We start from the raw sequence: 24,867 nt of genomic DNA, 5'->3' as shown, positions 1-24,867 counted from the left end.
CACACTCATGCGTCCATCCGTAGATCCATTTGACTTCAACTCTCTCGGCCTTTGAGACTTCCGAGACCGAACGAACGAACGGATTTGCATTCCACATCTGCTCGTTAGTCCACTCTACCTATTTTCACGGAGGAGCCACGAATGCACCCGGAGTGCTGACGTCGCTCGTGAGTCCACCCGATTTTTCTTTTAAGATTTTGAGCCTATTTTGGAGACCTTTTGACCACACCTATATGTGATGATCATGTGCCTATACCCTAGATCGGACACCCCTGTTGTGTGACCCATTTGTGGGGACCACATAAGTCTAGTTAATACCTTGAAATTGAAAGAGGTTAGGACTTGTACCCGACTGGGCCAGCTAATAAGAACTAGCAGGCATTGGTAACCGCTGTGACTCCTCTCTTACCTAAAAGGAGAAGAGTTACCCTTGAGGATGAAGATCCATAGACCCTATGAATGTAAGGACTCAAACCTTATGGATAGGGAAACCTAAATCTATGCGGGTAGAGACCCTTAAGGGGGTGCGTAGAATCTAAACCTGTGGGTAGGTACTAGGAAAGGAAAGTAATAGGCTGGTTTGGGCTGTTTATTTGAGTAAGCCATGAAGGTCACATGTATTTGGAAGTCACTCATAACACCTCAAGCTAGTACGACTCTATTTGAACTTTACTTAGTCCATCCAAACCTTGTTTAGACTCATAGAGAAAGTCCTACACCGTGATTTGACTTTCCAAAGAAAAGACTTAGCGAACCGTACCTGAGAACTTCTTAATCTGGTGGATTGACCTAGATGACAGATATGTCCATAGGAATTTGAATGTAATTATTGAATCTATGCCTACATATTGGTGTGATAAATATATATATAGATATCCCTTAGAACCTTGGACTTGTGTGACTAGAGTGATTCTCTGGTACTACAAGTATGACTTACCTCGACCTTGCTGTGAAACTAGTTGGAGCCCTGACCTTGGTTGACCAAACCTTAGGGTAATGAATAATGAATTTAATGACCGAGTAGGTTAATTTATTGAGACCTGCTTGAAGAGTTGACTTGGACCAAAACTATTAAAGGGTTATTGGTTCTCGAAAGAGGACTGATGTGGACTCTTCCTTGTGGGATAACTGTGTAGTAGGTTTAAAGGTTGTGAAAGCTGAAACTGAAGGATGTAACAAGACCTTCTCCAACGACAGATATGAATGGGGTAATGGATCACCAAATGCGTTCCCTCCGTACTGGGAGTGAACAATAGGAGATTCCATCAATATTCCAAATCATTCTAAAGTTGGGTTAGGTAATGAGACAACTAGATGTGAAAGCCTTCAGAATGTAAACCCTATGTTGGGTCATGGACAGGTTAAATCCTGTAACCCAAGAATGACCAGAGTAGTGAAGGCTAGAGTGGTATCACCTGATCTGGAAGATCTAGGGAACCTTTGTTCCTTGAGACTTAACTTAGTAGTTGGAACCCTATTTTCCTAGGGTTATTGTGAACCACACCCCTGTGGTAATGTGACCCTGTGAGGAAAGGAGAATTGTGGAACCTGACTTGCTGTGACATGTAGGCACTGCCTCATCTTGACCCGACCTTTGACTTAGTTTAAGATGTGGGTGACTTGGAATGTTGTTATCCAACAGCCCTTATCACTTGAGACCTTAGCTGCCTCAAATTTCGGGGACGAAATTTCTTGTAAGGTGGGGAGAATGTTATACCCGCACCCCGGGAGTATAATTAATTATTAATTCTTTCCCGTGACGTGTAGTTATCACTGCCACGTATGCCGGTGAGTTTTTCTCACTGGTGGTCAAACCCAGCTATAAAATTATTGACCATAGTACGAGTTTGCCTGTGGAAACTAGTCGGGATCACAGAGGTTGCACCTTGACATGTCAGGGGTAAGTAGTTGACCAAATTTGTTGTGTGCTTACTGCCCTCTCAAAGCCCTCGAAGTGTGGTCCAAAGGCCCGGACCTCTTATGGTGGGAACCACCTTCCTACTCGCATCGGAGGTAAGGTTACTGGCTGCCTCCGACCCTGCATCCAATGCTGCTAACAAGGACCCTTGTGGGTGAGACCCTGTGGCTAAGGTACTATTGGCGCCCTGCCATGTTTAACCCTACCCAAATAGACCCTAGGGTACACTATGAGGCCTTATCCAAACAGGCCATTAATAGTGGTTTTCTATAAGAGAGAGGTGGGTAGGACTATTCATTAGTCTTGGCTCATTTCTACCTAACCTAACCTAACCGTGCTTGAGAAGGGAGTTATGAGGAGAGAGGGCTAGCAAGGAGAAGGAAGGGAAGAAGAAGAAGGAAACGGCTGCTGAGTTTGGAGCTTTAAAGAGGGCACCTCGTGTGTACCTCAAACCAGGTAAGCCAAGTGCCCTTTTCCCCCCTTTTTCTCTCTTCCCCCTTGCTCTTTTGAGCTTGGGTGGTTCGTTGGTTGCAGCCCCAAGATGGGGTTTTTCCTTTTGAAACCCAAAGGGTTAGCTTGAACCATGTTTGGTTTCCCCTTGTAGGATGCTGTCCTACTTTCCCCTACATCCTTTGAGATCTCCAACTGGGTCTCTTGGCCTAAGGTTCCAACCACCTAGGAACCCCAAAGCTGGACTCGGAGTTGTTGGCTCCTTTAAAACCCCCCTTAAATCTTTGAATGTTGGGTGTTTCTAAGACCCAAATAGACTCCAAGACACCCCTCCCTAGTCCCTTGAGGCTTAGAGAACCAAATGGGACAACCCTGGGCTTTTAAAGACCTTGAAATCACACTTGGGTTGCATCGGAGGCAAGACTGCGTGAGTCCGATGTTTGCCTCCGATGTGTCCTGAGCTTGCAGGGAAGGTCGGAGGCAAGACTGCCTGAGTCCGATGTTTGCCTCCGATGTGGCCTGAGCCTGCAGGAAGGTCGGAGGCAAGGTCGGAGGCAAGCCTGCTGAGTCCGACGTTGCCTCCGATGCAGTTTTTAAGGCTTATAACTTATGTAAACTGTGGGGTTTCTCTATGAGGCCTCCCCTACACTCTCTCACACTCTTATTCACTTCTATAGGCGCCAACATATGTGCAATGGAGTGATTTTGAGTGGGAATCGTTGCACTTATACAAATTCTATTTGAAGTAATTGGTGAGTGGGTTTGGGTGACTGTTTGAGCTTGTTTACTATTGCTTATTCATGCATTTATGAATTATATTATGACATTATCATTCAAGCATGATTGCATATTTGCATTTATTTTTATTTGATGATGATGATTGATTAGGATGATATGGATTTGTGTTGGGTTACGGTGCCAGGAAATACTGGCACCGGAACCCCCGAATTACGTGGAATTGTATATTGCATCTCATTCTTGCCTGTATGCGTCGTGTTGTGCTGGTACCCGGGTGTTAGATGGAATGGGACGTTGACACACCCGGATGTACCTCTCAACACGATATGATTCATGTAGTATATCTGTGGTTAGGCTCAGTTCCCTATGCTACGACCCTTACCAACAGGGGTTTAGGTGTTGGGTAGCTAGAGCACCTGCTGCCTGTGGAGAGTTAGAGAGGCCAGGCCAGGGGTAGTAATGGTTATCGGGGTCTGCCTCTGGGTGGTGATGACTACGACCGGCGCGGGCTCCATAGTAATAATTGAGGTTGCATTGTGGTGAGAATGGAAGGATCCATAATGTCTTCTCGAGTTATTGCAGTAGCATATACCCATTGACTTAGCATTGTGTGTTAGGTGGTAAATGAATTAATAATAGCATGCACCATGGACTATTTGTGATTGTGTGATTGTGCATCCCCTTTTCTCTCTCACTAGCTCGGTGGAGCTAACCCCCGTGTACACATTCTTTTTAGATTTGGATGCAGATGATACTGTGGAGCCAGAGACCGTGACTAAGGATCATGGCGATGGTTGCCCATGATGATTGTGCCTATGGGCTATACTGTTACTTGGGATCGTTCCCGTTTTATTATTTTTGAGCATTGTGTTTTGTATAAACTTTTATGTTTTACCTTTTTGGTAGCTACTTGATGGTCATAGGAATTTTGTAACTATGTTACTTATTATCATTAACCAATGAACATCTTATAGTTATTTCTTTTACGCTTTCACAAACTCTGACCTATCTTGGAATGTAATATTCCTTTGTCTTTCGCACTCTGATATTATTGTATTGTAATATTGGTTTATGACTGTGAGTTGGCCACTGCATCGAGATCCTGGCGGTGAGGTGGGATGACGCGTGTCACCCCAATCATACCCTGATATTGTATTTTATCCCTTGTCGGGATACGGGTGTGACACTAAGGCTACGGAGAGGTGGAATGATTTCCCATCTTTCATAGCACACTCGATTGATTGGGAAGCCACGGGCAGATCGTACTACCGCTTCTACTAATTTGTCTTGTTTTGGTTGAGACTTGGATCTTTTTCTGGCATATAACCTCTTGTACATATTTATCATTTCTTAATATACATGCTGACCTTTTAGCAAAAAAAGCAAATAAGCACAAGATATCATCTTGTGTCTCAAATAAATATATTCATACTGCCAAACATGGACTTGTCTAGATATCAATACCAATCTCAAAAGAAGACGTCTAAAGTCGTAAGCTTGAGCTCAATCATAAATTAAAGAGTTCGAATCAAAGGACTACTTACATAGTAATCAAAGATATAACCATTTAAACACAAGACTACTAAGGCCGTAGGTGGACTTATATAGAGAGATGCATCCCCCATAAGATGAAAAAAAAAACTTGGTCCTACAAAGAAAGGAACATGCCCCATAATATGAACCAATCTAAAACAAAAACTTAGTCTTATAGAAAGACACATCCCCCATAAGATGAATCAATCTTAAGCCAAAAACTGGACTTACATAGTAATCCAAATATATCATTCAAATTCAGTGATACCTATTGCTAATTAAGACAATGGTTTTATATAGGTATCACAATAATTTCAGTTTAAAGAAATCATTCTCTTCATGCTTACCTATACAACCTTGGGAGAAGTTTAGTAGTCCAGTAACATCTTTAGCTTGCCAAAAATATTACCACATGGCCACATTGCATAGAGCTGAATTTTTGTGGACAAATATACTCAAGATCCCATGCACATTTGTCAAGTTTTCCTCAAAATTTAATTGACCAAGTGGAAAAATAAATCTTTGAAATTTAGTAAAAAAAAAAGAAGCAATTTTTAAAAAAGAAATAAACAATTGAAAATATAAATGAATCTTCCAACATATGGGAGGATATATGCTCGAATATGAGTCTAAAATTTGACTTGTATCCAACCATAGACCAATTTCTAAATATCAATATGCTTGAATTAACCTGTTGCATCATCTATCCATGTCCATTACCGGGGAAAAAAATTATATCCATGTGCTAAAATTGGCGCCAGTTTAGAAATGCCCTCAAGTGCCTGCCGGTCTAAAAACTTTTGCCATAAAGCTTCTAAAACAGAAAATTTGGCATGTTGCTTCATTGGGCAAATCTTAATTATCTACTACCACATTTTCTTTGAATAACAATTGTGCTATCTTTTCTATGCCTAAAATTTTCTTGCCAATTCCTTCTATGAAAAAATTTCTGAATTTCCACTCCTCTCAAATTTTTCCTTCCATGGTCATGCATTTTAACCCAAAAGTCTCAATATTAGTTCCTACAGTGGCAATTTGAATTGTTCCAAGAACCAACCATATGGGAGATTATTTTGACTGAAAAAATGTATGGTGTAGGTTCGTCCCTTAAACTCTCTATATTCATAGTTGTAAAGGGAATGTACCTACCTATCACAAAAAATTAGGTTTCACATGATTAAAAAGGTTATACAAAAACTAGTGCAAGTCCAATAAGCTTATACCTAATTGCCATCAATGAAAAAAAATAGTTTATGGTTTGCTTAGCCAAATCCACTAATTATCTACATTGTGGAGGGCTCTTCCACAGAGATTATTTGTGTGGATGAGAAGGTCCCACTTTGGATCTGACCTATGTTTAAAAAAAATCAAAGCTCCATATCTATCATATGACCCACCATGATAGGGTTTCTGCCATTTCATTCCAATGGTTGCCCTAAGTCTATCAAAGTTGAACTGTCAACCAGCTTTTTGACATTACATCTCTACTAGGAAAATTAAAGTAGATTCCTTTAAAACCTCGTAAATGGGTGGATGATCTAAGATATCAACAAGTCCACAAAATTGAAGTTGTAACTGATCGAGCTGTTGTTACAAAAAAAAAAAAAACTGATCGAGCAACCTTATCATAGCAATAGCTTCTCAGAATTATCATTTTTTGTTTAGGAGGGAGGGAGGGGGGGAGGGGTGTTAAAGGTTAGTAAAAAAAGGGAAGGTAGAGAACCTTTTCCCAGATGATTACAATAAACAACTTAGACTGAGAAACCCAACCTTCGGCAATGTCATTTGCAATTCAGCAGGAACTACTCGGACCAACAAAAAACTTAAACAATTTAACTAGAGAAAATTAAAGTCCTTGAAGATTTTGTTTGCTTGCAAAAGCTAACCTTTACACGAATTGATGGTATTTTTGGTGTTTAAAATTTGAGGGCTAAAGAGCAGTTAACAGTATAATAAAGAGGCGGGTCCTCTACTGCCAAGCTGCCCCTACTGCCGTGTGTACCCTATATAAAGCAAGACAGCGCAAAGACTGCCTACCCCTGCTGAAGTTTTTCACCATTTAGGAAAATTTTGGAAATTACAGATTACATTTCCAATTAGGGTACTGACAAAAACTTTCCCCACCCCTCCTATTTTATTTTTATTTGTTGGCAATATAAATTTTCTGAGGAGAGTTTTCTTACATGACTGTGCATGGTATATGATCATACTTTCAACCGTTGGATGACATGATCGTGTATATTACACGACCCCTATCCCCATCCAACAATTGCAGGCACAATTGTATACCATGCACGACCGTGCACAAAATCTTTTACCATTTTCCCCCCGCCTTTCTATATAAATTCAAACGCTTGCCTCTCCATGCACCAAACCCAACTCATTCCCAAGGAAGGCACAAACCCAAATCTTTTGGTTCTCTATTTCAGTCCCACCATGATGTATCCTATTCTGTTGCTTCGACTTCTAATAGTAGCATACTTTAGTGTAAGAAAATGATGCTTTTCTCCTTTAATTTCAACATTGTATTGCGTGTTCCCTTTTTTATATCTTTCTTATTTGGTTGTTATTGTAGGTTTCTCAGGCTGCAAATTCTTTCTCACAGTACTGGGAAGAGCATATTGGTCTTCCATACCCTCCTCATTGGTTAGCTGCAAAGGCTTCTCCATTAAGCCTTGATCAGGCGGCAATGTTTATGAAACTTATGGAGGAAAATGAATTGTCTTCTCACCTGCATTCATTTTGTAAGCAAGCTAATATTGCTTGTTCTACAAATACACTAGTAAAGAAGACAACAGATGACACTACCCTACCACCAATAGCCCACTGGATTGCTGACAGAGTTGTTTATGAAACCTCTCCAAAGAACACACCCCTCTCGGTTGCCAAACAAGGGGGATTGCCGTTTTTTCGGGAGTCAATGGTGAAAGAAGGAGGTTTCATGCCTGTCCCTGATCTTAGAGACCCAATGTCATATAAATCATTCTTACCGCGATCTTTGGCATCGAAAATCCCATTTTCTTTATCTCGGATCAACGAATTAAAGAAGATTTTTGGTGTAGTGGATGAATCAAACATGAATGAGTATATTCAAAACACAATCGAGACATGTGAAAAGAAATCCATTTACGGGGAGCAGAACACCTGTGTGACTTCTGCTGAGGATCTTATCGATTTTGCTGTCAAGAAATTAGGGCATCATGTACGTATCTGGAGTACTGAGAGTATCGAAGGATCCTATGAGAATGTCACGATTGGAGCTATGAAACTCATATATGGAGACCTCTCGGAACCACCAGTTATATGTCATAGTCAGCCATTCCCATTTCAAGTCTACTATTGCCATATTTTACAGAAAGTAAAGCTATATGCGGTTGATATACAAGCTCGGAAGAAAGTGAATCATGCGATCATGGCATGCCACTATGACACATCAATTTGGAGTCCAAACCATCATGCTTTTAAGATGTTGGGTCATGGCCCTGGCTTAATTGAAGTTTGTCATTGGATAAATGAGAATGTAGTGGTATGGACAAAGACTCTAGGTTGAGCAACATTTGAAGATATGATTATCTGCCATTTCTCTCTCTCTCTATCTTTTTTTTTTTTTTTTTAGTGTGTGTACTTCTTATGCTATTTAAAATATAAATAATGGCATGTTATATGTTACTTTTTTATGCTATTTAAAGTAAAAATAATGGCCTATTTTGGCTTGCTTATTATGTCGTTTAAGTTTCAATATAGTTTGAAACTTGTTCAAATAAGAGATCATTTCGATTTCTATATCGAAGATATGCTTACAAAGTTCTTCCAACTTGTTGGTTGACACTAACACTAGATCCTTGCCCCTGAGAAATAAATCAGTATTTTCTGCTCAAGCTCCATCATGTTCTATTTACAACCTAACAATGTAGGGGTACTAATGGAACAAAAAAATTATGTCGAGCCATGAGCATCATTATTCCTTTAGAAAATGGTGGATGTAAGAATCCACAAAGGACCATCTCCTGCAAGTCACACGTTGTTTCTACCACATTGTTTCAAATGAAGTTATACCATAACATTCTTTTAAGAGAAAATTACTTGGACACCCCCTGTACTATGGCCATTTTGCTTACGATTACCAACGTTTGAAACAATTACTTGACACCCCCCGAAACTTGACGGTGTTAGTCTGTTGTTAGTGTTTAATTGAAAATGTCCATTTTACCCTTATCACCTATTCAAAAGAAAACAGTGAAATTGACAGATTTAACCCACCTTCTTCTTCTTCTTCTTCTTCTTCTTCCTCCTCCTCTTGCAACCCCACCACCCCTACCCCCTATGATTTCAAACCCTAATTGATTTCAAACCCCAATCGATTTCAGAAAATTTCTCTTTTCTTAAACAAATTTCAAATCAAAATAACCCAAAACCCTTAATCGATTTTCATATTAAGGGTTTGAACCTGAAAATCGATTAAGGGTTTGAATCTGAAGAATGGTGGATACTATTGTTGACGGCGATGGAGAAGGAGGAGTGGTAGCGGCAGATGTTCTCTCGGAGATAGAGGCGGAACAATGAAGGAAGCAATTGGGGGTTTCTCTCTCGTCAGGTTCGATTCTTCTCCACTGCTAAATGCTTTCAAATAAGACAAAGAAAATTAAGGAGATGTTTACAGATGCCTGCATTGGCTGAGAGTTCACACACAGCCATGGCTGCCGGTTTCTGAGAGTTCACACACAGCCATGCTGAAGCATGTAAGCAGACAATGGATATGCTCCAAAGCATTATAATTTATCACTTCACTAGATTTCAAATACGAATTATTAGTGATGTCCCCATGTGTATATAAGCCATTTTTTACATATACAGGAAACAAACCATGGCAGTTACCAAAAAAAAAAAGATAAAAAAGAAACAAACCATGGCTGTCGGTTTTTAGTGAACTCTCATATAAGCCATTTTTTACATGCATCAATCCAATCACCCACGAAAATGCAAGGTCTGCAAAAGGGTCTTGGATCAGGAAAGGCAATCACCCAAGAAAATGCAAGGTCTGCAAAAAGGGTTTCGGATCAGGAAAGGCTTTGGGAGTTCACATGAGAGTTCACACACAGCCATGGCTGCCGGTCTATTTTTTTTTTTTTTGGTTGCAGGGAAAGGCTTTGGGAGGTCACATGAGAGTTCACACACAGCCATGGCTGCCCTTTTTTTTTTTTTTGGTTGCAGGAAGAAGAAGAAGAAGAAGAAGAGAGGGGGGTAAATCTCTCACTTCAGTACCCTTTTAGGGTAGTTTAGGCATTACAAAAAATTTAACCGATGACATCATCACTAAACTAACAGACTTGACCGACTTGAAAGATATGGTAAATTGCAGGGGGTGTTCAAGTAATTGTTTCAGATGTTGGGGAGACTAAGGAAAATAGCCATAGTACAGGGAGTGTCCAAGTAATTTTTCCTTCTTTTAATTTGGTATTGGCATGGAACTGATTTAATATGGAATCATGTATAGTCATTGGCTTAATCAATAGTATCGTAATCTATATTTTTATTTATAGGGAAAAAGATCTCTGTCTGGGAGTGTGGCCTACGTCAGCACTCCCATGAGTCTATCTCTCTCCTCCCCATGTGAAAAGACACCTCTGCCCCCTTGTTTTAAGGAGGAGAGAGATAGACACATGGGAGTGCTGGCGTAGGCCACAATCCCGGACAGAAAACTGCTTCCCTTATACTTGATATTTAGAGAAATATACATTTACCTGGAGAAGTCTCTGCAAAAATTCAATGTAACCATATTTTAATATTTTGTTCTTCAATCTATAGCGCACATTTGGGTACAATTGAAGCATAGTGATGGGCAATATGGTAATTTAAACAAGGTTACTCTAAGAGTTAAATGATTGGGGTATTTCAATCGATTGTGATGCCATCTTGATTATGGACCAACCGGATTGGGTCCAAATCGAAGCAATATGGAAAATGAATTTATGTGATGCTAATAAGCAGGGATGTATGAATTTAATTTAACCCATGAGTCAAAATTAAATGCCTCTCTTAAGATTCTTTGTTGCAACCATCCACAGAAAACCGCACCCTTGTATACATTTTACTATTGTATTTGCAAATATTACATGAGCATAAAAATTACTGAATTTTACTTTGATCAAGTACCCAATCTAAATTTTACTAAATTTGTGAGAAATTTTTAAAAAAAATGGGAAAATGATGGGTGGGCTCCTAGATCTTGCATGTCGCGGATCAAGTAGAGCAGAAATTTTGTCATAACATGGGAAAATCAAGGACTACCAAAGGGAGCACCGGATTATATGGGAAGGCATGGACATAACAAAGAAAGATATGTTATTAGATGGGATGATAAATGATTGAATTTGAGGCTAATTTTTTACATTTACTAATTTAAATATTATTTATCAATTATTTTGAAAGTAAGTGTGACATGCATAAATATCCAAATCTTATGGGTGTTTTTATAGATACCTGATACCTCAGGAGGTACGTGTACAAAACTCAATATAATAAAATACTAAAAATGAAACGGATAGGTGAAATCCCCAAAATATTGATTAAAATATCCAAAAAAATGAAAGTATCGGATCGACCAATCCAACCGAATTTATCGATCCAGCGAATTGGAGGGGATAACGATTCACTGAAACCATGAATAATTATCACTTTCAATTCGCTGCCCACTCCAATTTCCTCCAATTCAAAATCATACACCACCATTTCTTTGTAACTTAAAATTGCTCGTTCTGCTCACCGGTCCAAGTTCTTTGAAGAGGTTGGAGGGGAAATTTTTTGGAAGTTAAAACGTTTTCCATCCAGATTCCAGAAAGATGGGATTGTTTGAAGCTTCTTCGTCAAGGTGCACACCTCTCTCTCTCTCTCACCAGTGTGTGATTCCTGTTTTCCTTCCATTCCGTTGAGTAGGATTGTGAACATAATATCCAATCCTTCCATGTTCTGTTTATGAAAAACAGAATAAGGAGACGATCAAAGTCACAAGCTAAAGTTGGGTCAAAAGTCACCCCAAGACAAATTTTCTGGTGCCTTACTACATTTCCTCCCTGTTGGTACAATCTAGTACCACCGATGGATCTTTATCCCCTCTAGTTCTTTGCCCAGTCCAGTTCCTCTAACAAGAGGGGTTGGAATGACCTGCCCAAACACTCTGCCTGGGTGGGGTTCACCACCCCCTATTGGAGGTACTGGGGAACTGGCCGAGCAGGGAATTGGAGGAAATAATTGTGTGAATCACACGGGGAATTAATTGTCAGTCATCCCCTATTTTATGGGGTTCCCAATACCAAAACATATTTATGAAGTGTTTTTATTTGAAATGTGAGCGATGTCCCTCACATACTGAGCCCGGATCCTCTCCAATGACATTTAACCACTAGAGTCAATCCACACCCCATGGATGGTGGGAGATCGGCTTTAGTGGTTAAATGTCATTGGAGAGGATCGCGGGGGGGGGGGGGGTTCACCAAACATGGGGTTCCCAATACCAAAACATATTTATGAAGTGTTTTTATTTGAAATATGAGCGATGTCCCTCACATACTGAGCCCGGATCCTCTCCAATGACATTTAACCACTAGAGTCAATCCACACCCCATGGATGGTCGGAGATCGGCTTTAGTGGTTAAATGTCATTGGAGAGGATCGCGGGGGTGGGGGGGGGGGGGGTGGGGGGATTCACATATTATGTTTGGGTAGAAAAATATGTGAAGGCCCTAAGGGGCAATAGGACTTTGATTCCCTTTCAATTTATGGAAAACTAAAAGCGTGTACCTGTAGTAGTAGTACTACATATGAGAGAGAGAGAGAGGTACATTGTGAAAGGGAAAGGAGGGTCACATGGATAAGCAAGTGTGGAAGGGAGTACGTAGAATTGATTGCTCCAACATGTTAATTCTAAAATATTGATTGGTTTGTTACTAAATTTCTATTCTTTCTATTGATGTTCTTAACTGAACATGGAATAAACCATATATAACTGCAACTTCTTTCAATTCTTATCTTTCTATAAAAATTTGCTAACTATCTTGCTCTTTATATATTTTAAACAGTTCATATATTATCTGTTCCTTAGCAGGTTCAACTACATCTAAGGATGATATTGAGACTCCAATATTGGGTTAAGTCTTTGTGCAACACATAAGATGGAAACGGTTGGTATATCTATTTAGAAACTTGAGCTTTTGCAACGGTTTTGCAATTGGGTCTGCATCAATTCAAAAAATTGTTAAGTGGATAGGATTCATATTGGAGACTTTCCTGAGATGAGTTATCAACAAAACATGGATGCTTTTGAAGAATCAAAAGATATGAATATATGGACTTTAATTTTTGAGCCTTCTACAACCATTTTCCTCCACGGATTTTCTGCTTCTTTACACTTATTTATGTTGTTATCTTTATCCATTTCTTGGGCTTGCAAGAGACGCACATTGCCTACCCTTGAAAACTTAAAACCAACATTGAAGAATACATACTTTTTATACTATTGGTCATCGCTTATATCTTGCATTGGTCTGTCAATGTTTGATCTTCTCCTATGCTTGTTAAACTTCCTCTCTGGGTATAGACATGGTTGGTCTAATCTAAAATATTTTGCCCAGTTGGATTTTGCATTCAGAACACTTACTTGGTTTGTGATCTCCTCTTACTTACACATCCAATTCTCTCATTCAAGTGAACGTAGGTTTCCCATTTTACTAAGGATTTGGTGGGCCTTTTACTTCCTCATCTCTTGTTCCTATCTTGTTATTCATCTTGGTTTGTATTGGAAACATTCGTCCTTACCATTCCTACTATGGGTCTCTGATGGTGTATCTGTTATAGCTGGTTTGTTATTTTGTTATGTTGGAATATATGGCAAAGGGAGAGAAGACGAAGACCTTCATCTTGTGGAGCCTCTTTTAAAAATTAGTTCCAGTCGAAGCAATGGTGACAATGATAAAGAATCAAGTGTCAGTGGGGATAGTGTAACTCCTTATGCAAATGCCAACCTTCTTAGTATTTTTACATTCGCTTGGATAGGTCCCTTGCTTGTACTTGGGTATAATAAAACATTGGATCTTGAAGATGTTCCTCAACTAGACAATAATGAAAGTGCCAATGTGGTGTTTGCACATTTTAGAAATAAACTTGAATATGATGGTAATGGCAGTGGTAATGACAGTCAAGTAAGCACACTCAGGCTGGTGAAGGCATTGATTCTCTCAACATGGAAAGAAATTCTATGGACAGCTCTATTATCTATTATATGCACATTGGCTTCTTATGTTGGACCATATCTTATTGATGCTTTTGTCCAGTATCTCAATAGCCATCACCAGACAAAATATAAAGGCTATGTACTAGTGTTTATTTTCTTCCTTTCAAAGCTCATTAGGTGCATCTCAGAGAGACACTTGTTCTTTCAACTGCGAATAATGTCAATTAGGGTCCGTGCTTCTTTGTTTGCAATAATCTATAAGAAGGGTCTCAGGCTTTCAAGCCAATCAAAGCAAGGCCACACTAGTGGGGAGAATACTAATTTAATGAGTGTTGATGTTGAGAGGACCGGCCTTTTCAGTTGGTACTTGCATGACATATGGAGGGTGCCTCTGAAGGTTGTTCTAGCATTATTGATCTTGTACAAGAGCATTGGGCTCGCTTCAGTTGTAGCTTTTGTTTCCACAATTATTTTGTTGTTTGCAAATGTACCATTAGGAAAACTACAAGAAAAATTTCAAGGGGAATTGATGGATTCAAAGGATCGACGAATGAAGGTGACATCTGAGGCTCTGAGGAATATGAGGATTATCAAGCTACAGGGTTGGGATATGAAGTTCTTAGCTCAGATAATTGAGCTCAGAAAATTTGAAACAAGAAAGTTAAAAAAATTACTTTATTCATCAGCAATGTTTGTCTTTGTCTACTTGTCTGCTCCCATGTTTGTATCCATGGTTACTTTTGGGTTTTGTGTGCTTAAAGGAATTCCACTAGAGTCCGGAAAGATTCTATCTGCACTTGCTACATTTGAAATATTTCAAGGGACCATTTATAATCTCCTAGACCTAATCTCTATGGTAGTTCAGACTAAAGTTTCCCTCAATAGAATATCATTATTCCTCTGCCTCGATGATCTTAATCCAAGTATAGTACAAAAGCTTCCGAGAGATAGTGTCAAGGTTGCAATAGAGATAGTCAAGGGGAATTTCTCTTGGGACCTTCATTCCCCTAATCTCACATTAAGAGATCTTAATTTTTGGGTGCACCATGGTATGAGAGTGGCTGTTTGTGGTTTTGTTGGATCAGGCAAATCAAGCCTACTTTCATGCATATTGGGAGAAGTGCCAAAGGTATCAGGAGCCATTAAGTTGAATGGGACAATGGCCTATGTCGCACAATCACCTTGGATACAGAGTGGCAAGATAGTAGATAATATATTGTTTGGTAAGGAGATGGACAAGGAAAGGTACAAGAAGATCCTCGAAGCTTGCTCATTGGAGAAGGACTTGGAATTGTTTGCCTTTGGGGACCAGACTATTATAGGGGAAAGGGGGATTAACCTAAGTGGTGGACAAAAGCAAAGAATCCAGATTGCACGTGCTTTGTACCATGATGCTGATATTTATCTTCTTGATGATCCTTTCAGTGCTGTAGATGCTCACACAGGAAGTCATCTAGTTAAGGTAGTTTCTCTTTAATCTATACTTTCAAAAATTTCCTTGATGAAATTGACTTAAGCTATACATCTCACGGCTCACGTCACAATTTCATATAGCAAAATCTTAATTTGATCTAAAAATTGATCTAAGAAGAATGAAATTATGGTTTTTTGAAGAAACAGACATATAGACACATGATATTGAGCAATGAATGTTCTTGCATAAAACCTGTAGGTTGGTGTTATCGTTATAAAATGAAGTTTTACATATAATTATTTGGCTTTTTTTAGGTACTTGGATATTATTTTTGAATGCCTAAATGTGAACATCTGAATTTTTGTGACAGGAATGTTTACTAGGAATTTCGGGTTCAAAAACAATAATTTATGTTACCCATCAAATAGAGTTTTTACCTTGTGCTGATCTTATCCTGGTGAGAATATGTCATCTTTCTTTCCGGTTTCCATTAAGTTATTTTAGTTTGATATTAATCATTTACTTTTCTTGTTTGGCAGGTTATGAGAGATGGAAAGATTACTCAAGTAGGAAAGTATGAGGAAATTTATAGTTTAGGAACTGATTTTATGGAATTAGTGGGTTCACATAAGAAAGGTTTGTCAGTTATTAATTCTATCGAGCGTCGTACTGCTTTGGGTAGTTTAATTATTGGTGAAGAAGATGATAATATTTTGTGTCACAAGAAGCCTATTCAAGATGATGAGGAAAGGGAACCCAAAAGCTACAACACAGAAAAACTGGTTCAATCAGAAGGACAACTTGTCCAAGAAGAAAAGAGAGAAAGGGGTGGAGTAGGTTTTTCAGTATATTGGAAGTATGTTACCGCTGCATATAAAGGGGCTTTTGTACCCTTCATATTGCTGGCACAAATTCTTTTTCAGTTTCTTCTAATATTTAGTAGTTATTGGATGGTGTTGGCTACTCCCGTTTCAGCAGATGCGATACCTTATGTTAAAGGAACCACCCTTATCTTTGTTTATGTTGCTTTGACTCTTGGAAGCTCTCTTTGTGTTCTTATAAGGTCCATGCTTATTGCAACTGTTGGATACAAGACGTCCACTTTGTTTTTTAATAAAATGCATTTATGCATTTTCCGTGCTCCTATGTCATTTTTTGATTCTACTCTGAGTGGAAGGATTCTAAATCGGGTTAGTAAATATCATTAGTTACTCCTGCTCGAGATCGAAATCAAATTTGAATAAACTCTATTTTTTGTATGCAGGCATCCATGGATCAAAGTGCACTTGATACCTCTATTCCAAATCAAATTGAAGAATTTCTTATGTCACTCATAGCATTTTTGGGAACTACTATAATAATGTCACAGGTTGCATGGCAAATGTTAATACTTTTTATTCCAATGAGTGTGATATGCATCTGGTACCAGGTAATTCTATAGCCACTTTCACTTCTCATGATTAAAATTAATTCAAGCTCAGCCATATTTTCCTTATGATTATTTATTTCTTTAAATACTGAATTTGTTTTGTTCACACCAAAATTGATTTAGTGTTTTGGATGCATATGTGTTTGGGTGTGAAAGTGATGATTTAAACTTTAATATTCTTCTTATATATATATATATATATATATATATATATATATATATATATATATATATATATATATATATATATATATATATATATATATATATATATATATATATTTATTTATATATGCAAGCAATCCATATATATATATATATGCAAGCAATCCATTTTCCCAATTACAAATTGATAAAAAAAAATTTGTAGTATTTTGTTTGCTCAAATTATTTTTGAAGAATGTTATCAAAATGAAAAGTGTACCAAAGGATGGCTTTTTATATACATAAAATATTATAGATATGTTTGGATAAACATATAAATGGTTTCTTTTGCTCTATTGGTAGCTCTGTCATTTGGAGCCCATATTAAAAATAATATAATAATTAACAACGTTAACAAATAATAAATTAATAAATAATTTCTCAATTTTGTAGTAGCTAAATAATTAATTAAAAGAAAATACTTGGCCTATATTTACTCAAAGCCCGCAACACCCTCCCATACCCTATGCACCACCTTCTCCATCGGTTCCACTAGGATACTACTTTAGTGTTGCGTGTGAAAACCTCCGGTACTTGGTTCGCCCGTGGATGAACCTGCAAAAACCAAGCAATGAGCGCAAGAGGGCCGGTGTGGCTCCGGCCTAGGACTCTCCGATGCTCAAGTCAGGTCTTCAACGCGACAGCGTAACTGCGTAGTAAAAAGCAAGATGTCGAACAGAGCTCCATACCTGGGTATTTATAGAGTATGGAGGAGATGAGACGGCGGGGAGAGTCCTAGTATGGTAGGAGTCCTTCTTTCGGAAGGTTCTCTCGCGTAGAGCGGAGTGGAGAGTTATTTTCGGGGTCGGACTCTTATTAAGGTAAGAGTCCATGTAGAGTATGATTCCGTGTTGCGCTGGGATCGTGGTTCGGTCCTTATCCCGTGATTCTCGGGATATGCTGACGTGGCCCGGAGATCCCCGGTGGGGTGCTATGAGTGCCTCCATGGAGTAGGGCTCGGTATACGAGGTCGGCCCGTGGGGTCGGCAATGGAGGTCGGCTAGGGAGGAGGTCGGTCTCGGCCATGAGGTCGGCTAGGAGTCCATGGCTGACCCTTATGATCTCGGCCTCAGCCACCGGCCAGCTCGCTCAAGCCAGGCTTTGTCAGGTGACATATCGGATATGGGGTCGGCCCAATTTCCTGCTCGGCCCAACTCGGTTCTCGGACTGAGGTCGGGTCGGCCACGTGGCAGACTCTGATAGGTGGGGTGTTTTATGCCTCATCATTTAGGATCGGCATTTTTCTGGAATTTGATATTTTTCATCCATAATTCTCGTTTCAACAAACACATGGCAATTTTTTCTGGAATCTGATCTTCACTCTTGCAGCTTTGACAAGTTCTGGTAGAATGTCATGAAGTTGGATCCATAGACCTGATTTTTTAATCTTATCTTGGTCTTTTACTTCTTTACCTTCTGTGTGTGTGTGTGTGTGTGTGTGTGTGTGTGTGGAGTGAATATTCTCCGAACCACCATGGTGGGCTTCAGATCACTCTGCCTCTGTATGAGGAATGTAGAAAGTTGCTGCAAAGAGGCCATTTCATAGATGATGATGCGGGTTACTCCCCAGTCACTCCAAATAGAGATTGGGTGTTCTTGCAACCTCCCTCTTTGAGTATTTTTGCAGCTATTCACAACACCGATCAGAGAAGGTGGTGACTGCAGCATGCTTGGGTGTTTCTTTTTAACTAGGCCCTCATTTGGTGGTGATCCCATGTGAGGTGCCGGAGTCTTGCAGAACCCATATGGCCAATCCTCATCCCCTCTGTGGGCTGTGGCTCTATCTCTATTCCCTCCTTCCACAGATGTACTGGAATCGGATGGAGAGAGTAGCGACGTGTGCTACTGTAAAAACTTCAACAGTTTTCCTACTTAATTTCCCTCAGCTAGGAGGGGGTTGTCGGAGGGGGCCATTGTAAGAGGTAATTTGGATATTTTGAATTACAAGAGGATAAAGAGAGGTGAAAATTTAGTTTTCGAGCGGGGGAATCAGAAAAAAGTTTTGACTAGGGCAGGTCACGATCGGCCAAGTATAGGGGAGTGATAAAAAAATTCCAGATAATTTTAAAATAATAAATTGGTAAACTATTTTAAATTTGTAAGTATTAAGGTAATAAATAATTTTCAATAAATAAATATTAAGGATTAAAGGAAAATATCCATTGTAAAAGCCTTGTCTTGATAGTTTAATAATTTCAGATCATACGGAGGGTCGTTGCTTTAGTCAAACCGAGCATTGGATTGTTATCCCTCATTTGGTTTAGTCATGCATCAAGTTTCAGACCAAACCTCTGTTGTAGGACATAATATGTTTGAACTTTAACCCCTATATCTTCAATGGCTGAACTTAAGTTACACAAAATTGCGAAAGCTGAATTCTTAACAATTTAGGGCTCAAATTTGATAGATGGATAAATGGTTATTTGAAAAATCCACATCAACAATTTTCAATCCCAATGGAATTGCCATGTGGTAGATATTTGGACACATGCAATTAGTAAATACAAAATTTGGAATATGGTCAACATTACGTGATATATATATAATTCAATCAACAACTAATGAATAGAAAATAGTAACCATTCAAAAGAGGACAATTGAAGTAAATAAAATAAAACTATATATTCTCCTATAGTTTCTTCCATGATGATGGTATCACTTCAAACATCTAAATGTAAGCCACTCACGTTAAGAAATCCCTAATAAAAAAAAAAAGACGACCTATATCATTTTATCACTAACTATACATTTATTATACATTTTTTACATTGTATCTAATTTTCTTTCTTTTATGAAAATTGTCTTGTAGCAATACTACATATCTGCAGCACGAGAACTAACACGACTATGTGGAGTATGCCAGGCTCCAATTATACAACATTTTGCTGAATCCATTTTAGGTTCAACCACAATCAGGTGCTTTGGTCAAGAAGAGAGGTTTATAGACACAAACCTCAGCCTGGTGGATGTGTATTCCCGACCCAAATTTCATTTCTCTGGTGCAATGGAGTGGTTATGCTTCCGCATGGATATGCTGGCATCTATCACATATGCCGTCTTTTTGGTTTTCTTGATCTCAGTGCCAAAGGGAGTACTTAGTCCTGGTAAAAGTTAAACTAGAAATCTAATAAAACTATACTTTTGGGCAACCATAGCATGATTTTGAATTTATTTTATTTTCTTCTCTCTATTGAAGGTGTTGCGGGTTTAGCAGTCACATATGGGCTTGGTTTCAGTATGTATGGAGTCATATGGGATCTTACCATGATTGAGAATAAAATCATATCTATTGGGAGAATACTACAATATACCAACATCCCTAGTGAACCTCCTCTGTTGATAGAAGAAAATAGGCCAAGTCATGAATGGCCATCTCAAGGGAAAGTTGATATTGTTGATCTGCAAGTAATGTCCAATATAGATTCCTCAAGTCTTTATCTCCCTACTTATTTTCTCATTTTATGGAATACACTTTTTTTGAAATCTAATGTTACTAGATAGTTCTTCTTATTCTTTGGAATTCTACAAAGCTTCATGATTTGATAATTTAAAATGTATGTAGGTCCGGTATGCCCCACACCTTCCTCTTGTCTTGCGAGGTCTCACATGCACTTTCCCTGGAGGGAGGAAGATTGGCATAGTTGGACGAACGGGAAGTGGTAAATCAACTCTCGTACAGACTCTCTTCCGTATGCTTGAACCTGAAGTCGGACAAATTTTGATAGATGGTATCAATATCTCTAAGACTGGCCTTCACGACTTACGATCAAGATTGAGCATCATTCCGCAGGACCCCACAATGTTTGAGGGGACTCTTAGAAGCAATCTTGATCCGCTTGAAGAGTACACTGATGAACAAATATGGGAGGTGGGCTTTATTTTTTATTTTTTTTTCATTTGATGAATAATATCTAATTTGTGACAAAGATAGGATGGACATATCTTCTGCTTACTGGTGATTCGTATACCAAACAAATGCGTCATATTTGGTTGGTTAAATGTATCTCTATGAACTCCATTCCTGTGGTCTTTTTTTTTTTTTTTTTTAATTTTAAAAATACTTTTTGCTGAGGTATTGAAATCGTTTCATTAGATGCAATGGATCATCTTTGGGCAAAGTTTAGCCTAAGCAATTCTCATAGTTACAACCTAGGAAGTGCAATGTTTTTACTGCTTTGTTTTTCATTTCAACTTGGCACCCCTTGCATGTTCATTTTATCTTTTGTTTCACTCATCTTTAACCATCAATTTTATGTCATATTGAATAATCGAGCAAAGTGGTAAGTTGACATGGAACTTTTGTTGATTCAGGTTTTAAACAAATGTCAGTTTGGTGATGAAGTTAAAAAGAAGGAAGGGAAGCTTTATTCTATAGGTTGGTTTTCTCATATTCGCCCTATATCAAAGTTTCTCAACATCAATTTATCCATGAATCAAGGCATTATTTTATGATATATCAAACTTTTAGTGAATAATCTAACGTCCTTGCCCCCAACCCCTTTTCTGACAAGAAATATGGGGAGAAAAATTAATGAAAATAAGATCCTTAATGGCTAATCTATTTTCATATGATGGCTGTCACAGTGACTGAGAATGGAGAGAATTGGAGCATGGGTCAAAGGCAATTAGTCTGTTTAGGGCGGGCATTACTCAAGAAAAACAAAGTGTTAGTACTTGATGAAGCTACTGCATCTGTGGATACTATGACTGACTATCTAATTCAACAAACGCTCAATCAAGAATTCTCAGGATCTACTATCATCACAATTGCACATAGGATAACATCAATTCTTGATATCGATCTGGTCCTCCTCCTCGATAATGGTTAGTAGTTATTGATTAATATACCCAAATCATATGAGTTAAGTTGAGTTTGGTAATATGTCTTAATATGTCTTTTCATCCTTTTTTAGTACTTGTCTAATCAAAATTGACATGTTTTCTTGTCTTAAACAGGCCTTGTATTGGAATATGATTCCCCAGCAAAATTGCTAGAGATCAAGACCTCGTCATTTGCAAAGCTTGTTAACGAGTATACTCAAAGATTTAGTTAGTTTTTGTAAAGCTAAATAAGTGAGTTTGAATTTTCAAAGTAAAGAGGTGTATTAGAGAGAGGTGCATTTCTATTTTAAGTAGACAAAAATTTATTGAGAAATCAAGGCTGCCAATAACCATTTGATTTGGCTTTGGCATTCAGTTGAAATATTGGGAGTAGAAATTAATATGAGAAGATTAAAAAGAGATGAAATTTTTTTCTTCATGCATGTCTATAAATCTTGCGAGAAGTTTTAGTAGTCTAGTGATATATTTAGGCTGCCACCAATATCTACAATGTGGCCCATTGAATAGAGATGAATTTTTGTGGACAAGTAGAGCTCTAGGTCCTATGCCTCACATATAAATTCTTAGTCAAAATAGAATTGTCTGAGTGGAAAATTAAATCTTTGACAATGCTTTTTTTAAAATGGACAGCTGAAAATACAATTGAATCTTCCAACATATGGGAGGTCATATTTTTTAATCCAAATGTAAAATTTGACATGTGGCCAACCCTAAACCCTTTTCTGAATATCAAGATAGTTGAAATTGTCACATCAGCCCTCCAAGTCTAAAACATGGTGCCGGTCTAGAGCTGCCCTCTAAAGCTTGCAAGTCAAAATATTTTTTGACATAAACTACTAGAACGGAAAACCTGGCCTATTGTTCCATTAGACATATCTTAATTTAAGAATGTTAATTTAGAACCAAAATCAAAACGACCGTGTAAAACCTAACTGAACCGAAATAAATCGATTCGGTGTATTTTTATTTTGAGTGTGACAAAAATAAAATTAGAGTGAGGTGCATTTTTATTTTGAGTACGACAAAAATTTGTAGGGAGATCAAGTCTGCCTGCAATCTTTTGAGTTGGGATTTGGCATTCAGTTGAAGTATTAAGTTTAGAAAAGAAGATAAAGGGGGGGGGGATAAATTATTCTCTTCATGCATGCCTATAAACCTCGGGAGAAGTTTTAGTAGTCCAATGACATCTTTAGACTGCCACAATTATTACCACATGGCACATTGCATAGCACTGAATTTTTGTGGATAAGTATAGCCCAATATCGCATGTACATTTGTCAAGTTTTTTGTTGAAATTGATTTGGCGAAGTGGAAAAATAAATCATTGAAATTCAGTAAACAAATGCAAATTTTTTTTAAAAAAAGAGGACAACTGAAAATATAAATGAATCTTCTTATGCATGGGAGGGTATATGCTCAAACCTGAGTCTAAAATTTGACTTGTGGCCAACCCTAGACCAAATTCTAAATATCTATATAGTTGAAATGCTGCATCACCTATCCATGTACTAAAATTTGGCTCTGGTCTGGAAATTCCCTGTAGAGTCTGGCAGCCTAAAAACTTTTGTCGTAAAGCTTCTAAAACAGGAAATTTGGCATGTTGCTCCATTAACCTCCCTACAAATTTTTTTTACCAATTCTTGCTAGGATAAGTTTCTAAATTTCTCCTCTTAAAAATTTCCTTCCAAGGTCATGCATTTTGACATGAAAGTCTCAAAATTGGTTCTTAGAGCGGCAATTTGAATTGTTTCTAGAGCCAACCATATGGGAGGTTATTATGACTAAAAAATGTATGGTATAGGTTCGTCACCTAAAAGTTTACCTTCTTAATTATATAAAACGCCAGCACAACAAATTTTCATTCACGTGTTTTTGTTTCAAAAGAATTCAAAACATCCAATTTTTGGTAAATTAGGAATGCTAGAGGAATTAAGTGATCTATAACCTCTTGAAAATGGAAGATTTGGATCCCTTCCATTGAATCCACTTTTCTTGTTTTTGTTTGCAATTACCTTTCTGAATAGAAAATATTTGTTGAGTTCACATTTTTGGATTGTGTACATTACATGTCATTGTTTTAGAGGGTATAATTGTAAAAGAGAATTTAATAATTTGGTTGCAATCAATGTTTTCTAGGGTTGCAATAGGGTCAGGTTGGGCCGGGCCTTTTAAAACCCCAGCCCAAACCTGAGCTCCCTTAGTTGGACCCAAGCCCGGTCGGGTCCTGACTCAGGGCCAGGAAAATCCAACCCTGACCCTTCTTCAGGGTCGAGCCGGGCTGATCCTAATTGACCCTAACCATGGGAGGGAAGGGAGATGCATAAGCTGGCCAAGCTAGGAAGAAAAAAAAACATGAAGAAGAAGACAGGGTCAGGTTGGGCTGGACCAGGCTCAGTCCAAGGTCTCAATCCTGGCCTAACCCGGTCCTAACTCAGGGCCAGGAATTCTCAACTCTGACCCGCCCTCAGGGCCAAGATATCTCAACCTAGGCCCTGTTTGGGCTTAGGGTAGGCTCAGGTCGTCAGGGCCAAACTTGCACCCCTTATTGTTTTCCTTGTCTAGCTACTCCCCTTGTGATAGACGACAAGAGTGTAATCCGTTTTTCTTAATATTCCCAAAAAATAAAAAGAGGTTTTCCTTATCACCTTTTTGGACAATAAATGCCCTTTCTTGAGTGGATAGAGGCTCCAATAGTTGGAGTAAAATATAAATTTTATTAGGGGAAATTGATCAGATCTACTAATTAAGAAAATTAATTATAAATTTACTTGGTTTCAAATTTGTTTTACAGTCAAATTTGTGACTGCTACTTAGTATCGGCAATAAATCTAAAAAAGTATCTAAAGGGTGACATTTAGATATTTGCACCTGTCAAAGATTACCCGACCTTACCTACATGTATATTTGAGGCGCCGTATGTTCTGGCTTTTGATCAAGGCTCGTTGATTTTCTACGTTCATAGTTGCAAGGGAATGTACCACTTGGAGGAAGTCCTTGGTCCCAATGAGACCTACCTATCATAAAAAATTAGGTCTCACATGATTAAAAAAGTCATACAAAACAAGTGCAGGTCCGATGTGTTTATACCTAATTGCCATAAATGAAAAAAAAAA

The 24,867-nt window shown here is 38.4% G+C and overlaps 1 protein-coding gene across 3 annotated transcripts in view; it reads left to right on the top strand.

The window, feature by feature from the left end:
• The window catches only part of LOC122642961 (ABC transporter C family member 3-like), a 73,615-nt gene that overhangs the window by 15,953 nt on the left and 32,795 nt on the right, over positions 1-24,867 (top strand). Inside the window, exons 1-10 of one of the 3 annotated variants that reach the window (XM_043836617.1) lie at positions 13,037-15,327; positions 15,650-15,736; positions 15,819-16,469; positions 16,544-16,708; positions 19,722-20,016; positions 20,109-20,317; positions 20,475-20,780; positions 21,224-21,287; positions 21,497-21,736; positions 21,869-22,027. In XM_043836617.1, coding sequence (XP_043692552.1) covers positions 13,051-15,327; positions 15,650-15,736; positions 15,819-16,469; positions 16,544-16,708; positions 19,722-20,016; positions 20,109-20,317; positions 20,475-20,780; positions 21,224-21,287; positions 21,497-21,736; positions 21,869-21,966 — 4,392 coding nt within the window. In that variant the 5' untranslated portion in view covers positions 13,037-13,050 and the 3' untranslated portion in view covers positions 21,967-22,027. Of the gene's footprint in view, positions 1-13,036; positions 15,328-15,649; positions 15,737-15,818; positions 16,470-16,543; positions 16,709-19,721; positions 20,017-20,108; positions 20,318-20,474; positions 20,781-21,223; positions 21,288-21,496; positions 21,737-21,868; positions 22,028-24,867 lie in introns of those variants that run through there. The other 2 variants (XM_043836603.1, XM_043836609.1) reach the window with 2 other exon arrangements.

The sequence above is a fragment of the Telopea speciosissima genome, chromosome 1 (assembly GCF_018873765.1).
Source record: "Telopea speciosissima isolate NSW1024214 ecotype Mountain lineage chromosome 1, Tspe_v1, whole genome shotgun sequence".
Lineage (NCBI taxonomy): Eukaryota > Viridiplantae > Streptophyta > Magnoliopsida > Proteales > Proteaceae > Telopea > Telopea speciosissima.
Note: the sequence above shows the minus strand (reverse complement) of the source record. Positions and strands in the feature narration are given on the sequence as shown.